Source organism: Macaca fascicularis, chromosome 17 (assembly GCF_037993035.2).
Source record: "Macaca fascicularis isolate 582-1 chromosome 17, T2T-MFA8v1.1".
Taxonomy (NCBI): domain Eukaryota; kingdom Metazoa; phylum Chordata; class Mammalia; order Primates; family Cercopithecidae; genus Macaca; species Macaca fascicularis.
This window is the reverse complement of record NC_088391.1, coordinates 6,707,663-6,722,138: the sequence shown is the minus strand read 5'-3', so window position 1 is coordinate 6,722,138 and position 14,476 is coordinate 6,707,663. Positions and strand designations below refer to the sequence as shown.

The 14,476-nt window shown below is 39.4% G+C and overlaps 1 protein-coding gene across 26 annotated transcripts in view; it reads right to left on the bottom strand.

Annotated features, from left to right (window-relative positions):
- The window catches only part of WASF3 (WASP family member 3), a 136,448-nt gene that overhangs the window by 33,930 nt on the left and 88,042 nt on the right, over positions 1–14,476 (bottom strand). For all 26 annotated transcript variants that reach the window (XM_074021745.1, XM_045377376.2, XM_074021748.1 and 23 more), the window contains one exon: positions 11,309–11,451. In XM_074021745.1, coding sequence (XP_073877846.1) covers positions 11,309–11,441 — 133 coding nt within the window. In that variant the 5' untranslated portion in view covers positions 11,442–11,451. The remainder of the gene's footprint in view (positions 1–11,308; positions 11,452–14,476) is intronic.

The window sequence follows — 14,476 nt, the reverse complement described above, 5'->3', positions numbered from 1 at the left end:
GACTGGAAATCCGACAGAAGGCGAGAGGCATACTGACTTGGATCAGAATAGTGACATCGGGGCAGCTAACAGGCATACAGATTTGCTATACATTTTGAAGATGACTGACCTCATTCATTATTGGACTGGATGTCTCTGATATGAGAGAAAGAAGATAATCAAAAGCACTGTAAGAGGACAGTTTCCACTTGCTAAGACAGATGGGGGATGGCTGGGAAAGAAAGAAATCGTAGTTGCAGTTTTAGACATGTGAGATTAGAGATACCTATTAGAAATCCAAGTGAAGATATTGAGTGGACAGTTGTATAGTTGTATGTAAGTCTGAAACCAGGAGATAGGTCAGAACTGAAGACATACATTTGAACATCATCAGCATAAAGACGTTATTTTGAGCCATGGGACCTGATGAGGTCAGTTAGTAAATGAGAACAGGCAGAGAAGAGCCAAGTGGGGAAGATCATTTAGGAGACAAAGAACAGCTTGTGAGGTAGGAAAAACACCAGAGTGGGGCGGCAGACCACTGTGCAGGTGAAGAGAGTTTCTCCAGAGGAGGCAGTTATCTCTGAGTCGCATGCCAGTCACAGATGAAGTAACAAGGGAGCCTGGCCACTGGATTTTAGCAGTATGCAAGTCACTGGCCATGCCAATGAGCAGTTTCAAAAGCATGAGTGTGACGAAATCTCAATGGGGACAACAGACAATGTGGGATATAGACTATGAATACATCCTTCAAGGAATCTTGCTGTGGGAGCAAGAAATGGATGAGAGAGAGAGGATGATTTGAAATGTACTCAAATTGGGAGATTTCTTTACATATTTATACTTGATGAGAATGACACAGAAAGAAGGGGAAAAGAAAATACAGAGAAGACAGAAGGTGCATGTAGCCTGGAAGGAGCCTGAGGGTATGGAATCCAGTGCTCAGCTGGAGGAGACGCTTGGATAGGAGCAGGAACAGTCCGTCCATTTAAGGGAGGGTGAGCAGGACACATGGGTACGGGGCCTATCAGCGTGCAATGTGTCAGAGGGAGACCTTTACTGCTCCTCTGATTGCTTTTCTTTTACCAGTGAAATAAGAAGCACAGTCATCAGCAGAGTAGGGAGGTACGAGGTGGAAAGACATGAAATAGGCAACTAGGAGCACAAAAACTAACACAGAGATTACAACAGGAGTGCAGAGCAACACCAAGGGCCCACCTGAGGCATGGGCTCATGATTTTAAATCTTTCTTCTTTTCTAACATAACCATTTAAAGCTACTAATTTTTCTCTACACACTTATCCCACAAATACACTGGTATTTTGTGTTCATTACCACATGGTTAGAAATCGTTTCTAATTTCCCTTTTGAGTTTTTCTTTGACCCGAGGATTAATTTTTAAATACTGTTTGATTTTCCAATATTTGACAATTATCTAAAAAGATAATAATTATCCCATTATCATCACCCTCTGTATATTAATCTTTTTAAACTTACTATTTTATGGCCTATCAGATGTCCCGTTTTGGTATATGTTTCATGGGAAATTAAAAGAATGTGTATTCTACAACTTGGGAGTTTGGTATACAAAGATGAATTAAGTCAGATTGGCTGGTATATTCTTCAAACCCCCTATATCCTTACAGATCTTCTGTCCACGTGTTCTTTCAATTACTGAGGGGTACTTGTTAAAATCTCCGATTATGATTTTGAGTTTGCCTACCTCGCCCTTCAGTTCTATTTTTATTACATGTAGTTTGCAGCCCTCTTATTAGGTACATATACAGTTAAAGCTCTGTGTTCTTGACTCTTTTACCACCATTAAAGGTCCTGGCTTATCTGTTTTATAGTCTACTTTATCTAACATTCACAAAACCATATCTTATATCTTGTATTCACAGGGCATATTTTTTCTTACATCTTGCATTTGCAGGGCATATTTTTTCATTAACTTTCTTTAAATCAGTGTCTTCATCCTCAAAATCCAAGTATTTTAGTCTCACTTTTTAATTTAGCCTTATAATCTCTGCCTTTTAAGAGAAAGTTTAAAATGTTTCTATTTAAAGAAACTATTGATGTGGTTAGGATTAAATCTATCATCTGACTGTTTTCCATTTAGTCCTTCTGTTTCTTCTTCCTTTGTTCTTCCTTTCTTGTCTTCTGGGATAATCAAATCATTATTTTAGGATTTTGCTTGATATCTGTATGTTATTCCTGATGGTTACTAGAAATTATACTATGTGCCCTTAACTCATCTCTACTTTCAAATAACATAATATTTCATAAACAACGTAAAACACAACAGTGTAAGTCTATCACTTTCACACTCAGCATTTACTGCCACATATTTTACTGTCACATAGATTATAAATGCCATAAATTTTAGACAGTTACTAGTCTTTTAAGAAGACATAGACCTAATTATTGATGACCTTTTCTATTTAATCCCCTATTTACTTTTTCTGGTAATCTGGACTCCCTGCAGATCCAGGTTTCCAAATGGTATCATTTCCCTGCAGCATAAGAATTGTTTGTAGTACAGGTTGCTGGAAGACTAATTCTCTGAGATTTTTGTCTGAACAAAATGTCTTTCATTTTTAAAAGATATTTTCACCGACTATAGAATTATAGAATGACAATTTTCTTTCTTTTAGCACTTATCCACTGTTTTCTGGTCTGATGTTTCTGATGACAAGTCAGCTGTCATCCTTAACATTGTTCCCTTCTTTTACATAATGTATACTTTTCCTCTTGCTTCTTTTATGATTTTCTCTTTACCTTTGTTCCTTTAGCAAAATTTTTTTTTGTTTTTTGTTGTTGTTTGTTTGTTTTTACAGTCTCGCTCTGTTGCCTATGATGGTGTGCAGTGGTATGATCTCAGCTCACTGCAACTTCTGCCTCCCAGGATCAAGCTATTCTCATGCCTCAGCCTCCCAAGTAGCTGGGACTACAGGCATGCACCACGGTACCAGCCTACTTTTGTATTTTTAGTAGAGATGGGGTTTTATCATGTTGGCCAGGCTGATCTCGAACTCCTGGCCTCAAGTAATCCACCCGCCTTGGCCTCCTTAGCAATTTTATTATTATGTGGTTTTCTTTATACTTTCTGTATACTTTATACCTTCTGTATACTTTATACTTTGCTGAGCTTCTTGTGTCTGTTAGTTGATATCTATCATCAATATTCAAAACTTATCTTCCATTACTTCTTCTGCTCTATTCCTTCTCTTTTTCTCCTTTTGTTCTGGAATTCCAATTATGTATGTGTCAGACCATTTGATATGGTCCCGTACTTTGGATGCGCTAAACTTTTGTTGTTGCCTTCTTTCTAAATTCATTTTCTCTTGTGAATCAGTTTAGATAATTTCTATTAACTTGTCTCCAAGTTCACCAATCACTTCTGCTGTGTCCTGTCTGCTATTAGGTCCCCACAAGTGAATTCTTTCTTTCTGATACTGTATTTTTCAGTTCTAGCATTAACAAAAAAAAAAAAATGATTTCCATTTCTCTGCTGAAACTATTTCCTCACACGTTGTTCGACTTTTGCACTACATTCAATATATTTTTCTTGATTCTTATAATTTCCATCTCTCTGACATTACCTATCTGTCCTTGCATGTTGTCTACTTTTCCATTAGATCCCTCAGCATGTTAATCACAGTTCTTTTAAACTCCTGGTCTGACAATGCCAATATTCCTCCCATATCTGAATCTGGTTCTGATGCTAGCTCTGTCCCATCAAACTGTGTTTTTTGCCTTTTAGTACGCTTTGTAATTTTCTGATGAAAACCAGACATGACACACAAGGTGAAAGGAATCCCAGTACACAGGCCCTTAGTGCTAGGCTGGTAAGGTGTCAGGGGGTGGGGGGCTGGGTGTGAAAAGGGAGTGTTCCACAGTCCTATGACTGGGGTCTCAGTCTTCTAATGAGCCTGGGACCCTGGGTCTCACTCCCACTTCCCCTCAGGTTAGGCAGGAAGACCAGAAGGGACTGGAGCTGTTGTGTATTTCCCTCCAACCAGGTCTGTTAAGCTCTGGTAAAATCTCAGTCTGTTAGACTCTGCTGAAATAATTTCTTTGGAGGGCAGGCAGGTTAAAAAGACTCAAATGTTTTGGGCATTTTTGTTGTTGTTGCTGTTTTTTGTTTTGTTTTGTTTTGTTTTTTGAGACAGAGTGACACTTTGCCCAGGCTGGAATGTGGTGGTGCAATCTCTGCTCCCTGCAACCTTCGCCTGCCGGGTTCAAGCAATTCTCTGCCTCTGCCCCCCGAGTAGCTGGGATTATAGGCGCTTACCACCACGCCTGGCTAATTTTTGTATTTTTTTAGGAGGGATGGGTTCTCACCATCTTGGGCAGGCTGGTCTTGAACTCCTGACCTCATAACCCACCCGCCTCGACCTCCCAAAGTGCTGGGATTACAGGTGTGAGCCACTATGCCCAGATGTTTTGGGCTTAAAGTCCATTCCCCTCTCCCCTGAATGGACGAACAGAGATTTTTCTCCAGTCTTCAGTGTAAGAACCTGGTAAGGTTGCTCACAGTAAAATACACAAGTATGGAAGCCCTTCTGACTGGGCCCCTCTGGAGCTTCTAACTCTCAAACTTGTCCTCATTGAGCCTCCAGCAACTCACCAAGTTTTTGCAACCCTGAAATGCTTCCCACAAGGCTTTCTGTTCATGGGTTTCTGTGTTTCCAGATTTGGGGGCATCAGTTTGTCCTGTAACTTCATTTCTTTGATGGATCTTTCAAAAGGTTGGTTTTCAGATTACTGAGCTTCCTCTTACTGTGTAGACATGAGTGACTTCCAAGTTCTATAAAGCCAGACCAGAAACTGGACACCCCTTCAATAAATTCTTCATAACTACTCTAAAGTACTTACCAGTTATTTCCCAAATTGGAGTCATCTGTGGGTCTTGCTTCTCCTGACTGACTTCTGTTTCTCTTGATTACAGGTCACATATTTTTCCTTTTCCACCTATCTCATATTTATATTTATTTTGCCAGACAATGTGTGTAAAAGAACAGTAGATTAAAGCGGAGAATGTTTACTCCCTTTTTAAAAGGGGGTCTTTTAAGGAAGACTACTACTTTAGGCTGCTGATAATCACAATCATGTACCTGATATGAGATATAATTCTATGAAATACAACGAGAGAGATGATAAAGCCAGATAAATTTAGTGATAGCCAGAACTGCTCTAACTTGTGCTCTTAAGAATTATGATGAATTAAATCTTGCTGTATTAAAATCCATATAGAGGAAGGAAAAATAAAAAACAACCCAACTAATAATTACTTCTACAATACCCTTAAGAAAGTATTTCTGACATTCCGGGTCACATGGTGGGTCAGGAGAGTCTGTAAATCCCCTATAATACTGCCTTTTGTCGGGGTGGTGGGGCTTTTATACTTGCCTTCAATTCTCCTGCTGACAGAATTCTATCTTCTAGTTTCCTAAGTACACATTACTTTTTACTTACCTGCACTGGCTTTCTTTGTTCATGAGAGATGCAAAAACGAAGTTCACAGCATTAAATATTCTTAAATTCTTGCTGTGTTCCTTCCAGTCAACTTCTGTCCAGATACCTCAATATATTTTATCTTAACTTGCCCACAACCCTAGCCTCAAACTGTATAGAAATGTACTTACAATCTAGTTCCTTCAAAACCCATGTTTTATCCTCCTCTTCTCCCCCAAAATCTTGTTTGGCTAAATCATCCAAGAAATTTATTCAGCGCATGCCTTTAAAATACTAAAATCTCTATCCTGAGTAGAACTGCACTTATGTCACTTAACACACCTCCAAATTTCAGATCCACTTATATAAAACCAATGTATGAGAGGGCATTTGGTTTAGTGGGAAACACAACGTCTATCTTAAGGAGCATTAATAAAAACAATCACTTAGAAACCTTTCGGAAGAACACAGACTTCCTTTCTCATTTGTACAATTACTCCACACGTGAAAATTAAATAAAAATAGATTTTATAATGATTTATAAAGAGAGAAGCATATTTAAAATTAATGGAGTCACAGAATTGTGGGCTATTTGTGATGACTATCTTTGCTTGTTATGAGGAAGCCTGATGACTCCTCAGGCATAAGAAATTTTTTTTAAAAAATCAAAAATAACCAGAGGTGTATGTAATTATTTTGAATAAGAATTTATAATAGTGTTCCCCTACAAATAAACAACTATATGTCCAACATTAGTAAAATGGTTAAATAATTATGGTGTATCAATATCATAATCTCCAGCTATTCAAAAATGTGTCTTATAAGAATCAACACATACGTTTACTATACAGTAAGTACAGGCTATAAAACTATATGTACAATGAGATACCATCTGTATAAAGATATGTTCAAAGTATTACAAATAATTTTTTCTGATTAATGGAATTTTGTAAAGTTGACTCTTTTGTATGTTTCTGTGCTAAATGTTCTATGTTATCGTAATAGTACCATTAACGTACCCAAACTTTTTTTTTTTGGCAGGGCTCACTAAAGTTCTAACTCCTTTCTTTGTGACATCCTGAGAAGAATTTTAAGGGGGAGGAGGGAGAAACAGCTATTATCACAAGAACAAAGAAAAAAAAAGTAGCAAAATCAAACTTATGAAGTATTTATGTCATCTTGGCAAAAATGTCATCTCCTTTTTAAGCAAATTATATTGAAACTACATCACAGTATCAGTAGGAATTTGATTACAAGATACTGTGATTTTAATTGACCAACTAGCTGACAGGAACAAGAGCATTCAGATTAATCAAGGAAAATGAAGAAACAGCATTCCTAGTTTAATGTTAATTGCTACACTAAACTGTCATTATTTGAAGAAAAAGATAATGAAATTCCCTAGCTGGAAAACCAAGTAACACACTTAAAACTGTCGGGCAAGCGGCTTTCCTCCCCCGGCCACTCTGACTGCTCACACTGTACTGTATCAGAGGTAACACTCAAAGAAAAAAATCCGAAAATTAAGAAAGACTTAAAAAAATTTATTGGACAAACCTGTGAAACTGGTGATCTTTTTAAACTATATGGTCATTCATGTTACAAATTTCCTCTCTTTCATCCCTATGACTGTTACTAAATTCAATATAGTCTCACTGGAAAGATTTCAATTCCCTAAAAAGCCTGTTAAAAATTTAACGCTGACAAATTTCTGGCCCTTGAAGTCAAGTGTCTGATCTGGATGTAGTAAAAGCATATCCAGAGCTAAAAACCTACAGATTTCCCAAAAGTTATGTAAAATTGTAGGACCTTCAGAATTCCATTAGCTATCTAAGACCAGATACTTTTCTTGCTTTATGCAAAGTCATTTAAATCCTCATAACCCTGAACTGTCTCCATAAATGTGACAAGAATCAGAAAGATCAGGTAATTCTCTTCCTATTTAGAAAACACCAAAGAAACTCCCTGTGGAGTCCTGGTCTGTTTTTCCTTCCCTAGAACAATTAGGTGCCCTGGTTTTCACAGTAGGTCTCCCAGGGCAAGTCCCCGCTGCTCAAGCAGTGATGACCAGTGTAGGCTCAAGGCAAATCCCTAAGTTGTGCTGGTGTTTCCCTTAAGATACACATGTAAAGAAAGTCTAGTCCCCCTCTGTATCACTTATAGGAAGCAGATAATTATACATCATCTATCGCAATCTGTACCTGAAAATGATTTTCTACTGTGGGGAGTGGAGATAAGGGTGGGAGGCGAGTGACACAGGTGTGGGGGTGAGCAGGGAAGTGAGAAGGATTCAGATGATCCATTCTCATTTGAACCCACTGAATAATGGCCAGGTAGGTCCTCAAAGGAATTTTAAAAATGATTATGTCTTGACTTTATCATAGGAATGAATACACTGTAAAAGAAGACTTTTAATATTATAGGTTCATACATTCCTAAATCTCTTTAAATACCTGATGAATTATTACAAAATTTAAAAATAACATAAAACATTCCTTTAAATTCTCTTATTCTTCCTAACAACTTGAGCTCATATACATTTGCATATAACTTTCCTCATCCCCTGTAATATATTAATACCCAGTGGGAAACCACAAACAACTAAAGATTCATGCAAAACATTAATGTCATTTACTATGTGCTAGTGCTGTCTTACAGCAGGTTGTAATAACTGCATATCTGTTTCCTACTTTATAATCTTGTTGATGTGACTTACCAAGTATTTTTTAAATTATAAATGTGGTTAACTTCTAAGTAGAACCCAATTCAAAGTTATTTGCTGTCTCCTGTATTTAGAGGGGAGCTGAATGAATAAACACTCATAAACTTCAGATAATCTACTTTGATATTCTATCACCAATCAGTAATTCAGTGTCACAGGCAATTTGACCTACTATAACAGAAGACCACAGAGTAGGTGGCTTACAAACAATAGAAATTTATTTCTCACAATTCTGGAGGCTGGGAATTCCAAAGTCAAGGTGCCAACAGATTTGATGTCTAGTGAGGGTTGCTCTCTCTTCTTCAAGACAGTGCCTCATTGCTATGGCATCACTAGGCAAAAGGGGCAAGGTGTCTCTCTCAGGACTTTTTAATAAGGGCACTAATCCTATGCATGAGGACTCCACCTCATGAATTCTTACTTCCCCAAAATCCTAGCTCTAAAGACCATCACAATCAGGATTAGGATTTCAATGCGGAATTGTTGGGAGACACAGTTCATTGCACTCAGTTATCTTCATTTTCCAAAATTACATCCTTGGCAGTATATATCACTGTGCCTTCTGTAAGGCTCTCTGGGTTGTAAGCCCCAGATGCACTCAAGGAACCTGAAGTGAGGAAGGGTCACTGTGAGGACACCCAAGTCCTGTATGGCAAATGGGAGGGAAAAGCCATCCTGGGCAGGTCTAGAAACAGCTGCTGCCTCCACCTTGTGGGCCTCGCGGTCTCGCTCACGCTCTTGCTTCTCTTTGTACATCCTTCTTTTGCCTTTCCTCACCAACTGGCTTCCTTCAGTTTCCTCCTGGGTTTTGCCCCCTCCCACAACTTTGCCTAACAGGTGGTCATTATGGCTTTTTCAGCCCCAGATGACATTTTAGCTGTAGGTCCCATAAGAGACCAGCAAATTCACTGCATTTCTTAGTTCGAACTTCCTGAAAGGATCTGACTGACCCAGCTCATTGTTTCAATCTAGACACGTGTGTATCTAATTCTGTGGGTCACCTCTGGTGCTTACCAGAAGCACAATCTCTGGGGTGATTCCTAGCATCCTGTTTTAAAGTTCTCCAAGTGATTCTGATAGAGAAGCCAGGCTGAGATGCACTGCAGTAGCCTAACTCAGAACTGACTATCCACTAGGCAGGTTCCCACCCGTGGTCCAATCATGAGGCTACAGTGGATAGGGTGGTACAAAACACAACCAAAGCTAGAGTGGTTTCCTATTGCTGTTGTATCAAATTACCACAAACTTAACAGCTTAAAGTAACACAAATGATTATCCTACAGTTCTGGATGGCAGAAGTCAGAAATGAATTTCACTGGGCTAAAACTAAGGTACCGGCAGATCTGTGTTCTTTCTGGGGACTTCAGGAGAGAATCAATTTCCTTGCCTTCTCCAGCTACTTGAGTCTGCCTGCATTCCTTGGCTCATGGCCCCTTCTTCCATCTTCAAAGTCAGCAATGGCAGCTGGGTCTTTCCCACATCACGTCATCCTGGTGCTGATTCTTCTACCTCCCTCCTTTCCCATTTAAAGGACCCTTGTGGATTATACTGAACCCAACCATGTAAACCAGGATGAACAGCAACCTTAATTCCCTCTTACACATAACATACCACATCCACGGGTTCCAAGGATAAGGACATGGACATATCTGGAGGGGCTATTACTATTCAATTTACCAGAAGGGCCATGTAGAACAAGGCATACTGTGTGGGCAGATTCACTTACAGGAGACTGTGGCCAAGCAAACACCATAAACACAACTAATACAACACTCCGCTGAATATTATAGCATGAGATACAGATTGATTATTAAAACTCTGACAGTTATGTTGGCTTTCATCACTTACACTTTGTGCCAACAGGCATTTCAGCCATCAAAACAAAAGACTAAAAGCATTCCTACAAAAATAAACACAAACAAAAACAATTTTACCCTTCAATAATTTATAAGGAGTCTTCATGTAATTATGTGAATTTGCATATTTTTATCAGTAGCCACTACCAAAAATCAATTATAATAGAGCTTAGATTCCAGAAAAATTTTATTTTAAAACATTTTATGTAATTTCCTTACATACTTTTGCCTTAGCTAATGATTATAGATATTATTAAAAATATATCAGTAACAATATAGTACAATTCTATTAAAGAAACCAATACTTAACTGCAGCGTTTCTTCAAAATAAATAAAAGTAATTGAGTTAAAAAAATTTTGCCCTTTGCTTGAGGCTACCAATATGGGACATTTCATGGAAGATTTTCTAGTTATTAACAGAGTTTCTGCAAAATTTAACTGTGAAAACCTGTCACCAAAAATGCCACATAAACCATCTAAACTGAAAAGGAGTAGGATGAAGTGAGAAAACGAGATCACGAAATAAATGTAAAAGTTAGGGGAAAAATAGTGCAACTTCAAAAAGCTTTGAAGGAAAAAGCATTTTCATGCATATTTGAGTCTTATAAAATATTCTTCGGATATTTAATGTTAATATTCAAAATTAGAATAAGAAGCAGCCTTTTCTTCCTATGCTTGCATTTGCCATACATCTACGCGTGCAAATACATACCTGGTACCATACATACAATAATCAGCTGAGCTGTTCACCTCAATGTGGAAGTCAGTATCTGCATTTTAACTTTTAGTTGGTTAAAATCGGCAAATCTATCGTTTGGCTTTACACTATGGTTCATTTGGGATGTTATTCAATCAACAAATATTTGTTGAGTAGGTACTATGTGCCAGGCATATCACAGGTGTTAACTAGTTTTCAATCTACTACACTTAAAAAACAAAACAATTGGTCCTACTCAAGTTTAACAAATAATTCATCATAATCGGTAGTTTAAAAAAAAACTACCAATTATCTTCATTTTCAAAAGCTTTTAAAAATTAACACTATTTTAAATCTGCACATTTGATCTTATCTAACAATTTTTGAGTTGGTAACAGCATCACATCTTCACTGCCTGAAGTTAAGCATCACAAGCCCAGTATGGGTGCAGTGGTCAATTTCACACTGGGACATACAGAAGGAGAAAGGATCTTTTCCTTAAAGCTGCAATCTCTTCTTTGGACAATACTTAACTATTAAAATCAATTTGCTAACAAAAAGGTAATGTCACTGGTAATCAGAAAAAAGATGACTTACTCAGACTGCTCAGCTGGCGTATGATAGCGGCAAGAGTACTATTGGTCACACATTCAAGTTCGCTGGTAATTCCTTCAGGCAGAGCTCCCCGGCACAAGTGCCGGGGCTCAATGTTCCTCTTCACCAAAGGCATGGCTCACAATCTGAAAATTGAAAAGACATTCTTTATAAGCTCATATTCACATTTTAACAAATCTGGAATTTTAATTCCCTTGAAAATTGATAATTTTCCAGGAATTTTCATTATCCTAAAATTTCTATGTGACAGAATCAGCTAAAATGCAACAAACAGTGAATTACTGTAGTGAGTTTTATAGATCCTGAAGGTCTATGTACAGTATAATCTCACTTTATAGAAAAATAATACATGCCATATTTCTGACTTCTCTCTTCACTGAAATGAGGAGAGAGAGGAAAGGCAGAAAGTCCACATGTACCAAGAGCAAGAGAGGAGACAAAAGCCACAAACCTGAGGCCACTTAACCAGATTAAGAGACAGGAAAGGCCATCACTGTGACATCACCCCAGTTGTCCCACAGAACTGGTGTTTATGGTTTCTTTGAATAAACACAGAAATTGACCCTCTGAGTCTTGAAACCTGAGCAAGTTACATTTGTCTTATCTGAATTGCTTTCTCAAGCAACCATCCATCAGGACTTCCAGGTAGTATTAAAAAACTAAAACTTCCTAGGTCATCTCATCTGGACCATGAGAAGTCAGACTCCTCACCCATCATGACTGCCTAAGACCACCTGTTTCCTGTTGACCAACTCCCCTTCCTTATCTCTCCCTAATTCCTGTTTTTTAAATGTATGGTTACATTTCTTCCTGATATATAAACCCCTAATTTTAGTAGGTCAGGAGGATGGATTTGAGGCTTATCTCCCATGTCCTCAGCTATGGCACCCAATCAAAGCTTTCTTCCCTGACAACACTCATTGTCTCAGTGATTGGCTTTCTGTGTGGCAGGCAACTGGACCTAGACAAACCTCTGGCATTCTGGTACACCTAGACTGCTAACTGGGGGCAGCAGGTGAATTTCCCCATTTACCATCCCAAGCAAGTAAACCCACCTGAGCCACAGAACCTCCCCCTCCCTACAAAAGGGCTCAGGAGTAGGAGGCACCAGGTAAGTGCAAAACGGGAATTGAGGGGAGATAAAACAGGAGGGGTGGCTTTTAAAACTCCATTTAAGAATGCCTTCTCCCTTCCTGGGCTGCCCCTCCTCCACCCAACCCAGGATGTTTTACTCTCTGGAAAAGAAAGGTGAATTAAAGAATTTGAACTTGGGACTCCAGGCATAGCTAAAGGTAGGGGGAGGAAATGTACTGGAAACAGGAAATTAAATCAAAGTCTACAATGACTGGTGAGACAGCTCCCCTGACCCCTTGTTCCACTTGGCTCCTAGAACACAGGCAGCCTGGCTTTTACTCCCATCCAAAAAGACTGGAACATTCCTTCCTGGGGAATATCTGAAGAGAAAAGATCTACAAATATGAACACTGGGGAGGGAGGCTTTCCCCTGTTGAAACTGCCAGCCAGGCAATTAACACCTGTCAAAATCTCCCCAAGCGCCAGTGCCTCAGACTTAAATAAGAGTTAAGGATCACCGGACACTTCAGGAAAGCCTTCTCCAACATCCTAGGCATCCCTTTCACCCCTCCCACCCCTCTCTTCAAAAAGGAGATGATAGGCTGGACTCAGTGGCTCACACCTGTAATCCCAGCACTTTGGAACGCTGAGGTGGGTGGATCACTTGAGGTCAGGAGTTCGAAACCAGCCTGACGAACACAGTGAAACCTCGTCTCTACTAAAAACAAAAACAAAAACAAATTAGCCAGGCATGGTGGTGGGTGCCTGTAATCCCAGCTACTCAGGAGGCTTAAGCAGGAGAATCACTTGAACCCAGGAGGCAGAGGTTGCAGTGAGAAAAAAAAAGATGGTAAATAAAATCTCAACTTTCTATTAAGAAGTTTATAGAGTTTTCAAACCTCCTAATCATACAACCAGCCTCATCTTCATACAATACTAGAAAATTCAATGACTGGAATATATTTTCATTTTCACAAGATTATTGATACAGTTTGTTTATCCCCTCCAAATCTCATGTTGAAATGTGATCTAAGGTGTTGAAAGTGGGGCCTAGTGGGAAGCTTCTGGATCATGGGGGTGGATAGCTTGGTGCCATCCTCCCAGGGTTACTAATTCCAATAGATGGAAAACAACTCACCTAAGAGGGCCCTCTTCAAATGCAAACCAACCAATCCACAGCCCACATACCTATCACCTCCTCCATGAGGCTCTAACACTCCCAGCCACTACCCACTGCAAATCACCCCATGGCCAAACTACTAGACAACTAGAAACAGCCCTCAAGCTGACAGCCCACCAAAACTTCAAACCCGCCAATCCTGAGTCTGCTTCCCCTGCTTCGTACACTGCTTCCCACAGAAACCACAAAAAAGGCTCTGGTCCACAGTTCCCCCTCCCGCTCTGCCTCCTGAGGGATGCTGGGCTTCCTATGTGGCCCTGCGTGGTGTGGTGTGACCCCTCCTCTTGGGAACTGTGGTAACAAGCTATCTTTTCTATGGCATTGTCTCCTAACCTGTTGGCTTCACTATACCTCACATTTTCTATAAATACACTCTATTTTAGAACAACAGGGAGCTCTGAGAGGGCTTCGGAAGGGAAAATATGTGGGCACTTCATTCATTTCCCCATTTACCATCCCAAGCAAACTGCAGGAGTCTCTACGCCTGGCAGAGGCAGGACTGACAGTTGTCTTCTTCCCAGATGAACTACAAGCTGCCTGAATTTGGGACTGAGTCCATGAATTCTGTGTTCCCCACCATGCCCTGAACAGTCCTCGACACAACCTGATTATTCAAAAAATGTTTGCTGACTGTACAGCCAGAGACATTTACATACATATTTCTCTTTGGCCTTCCCTTGGGGTACTTCACACATTGTTGTTCCAGGATTTCAGCTTTGACTAATTAATCCCCAGCCTTCATTTCTCACGTTCATTAAACCTCTATTTGGAGCTCCTATGCCTGTATAAATACAAAAGACACCAGACAGAGGCCATGCTACCTGTCTACAACTTCAGAAAAGAGGGCTTTGCAGCTCTTCTTTAAAGTTCTAATCATGTAGCAATGATTTTTATGG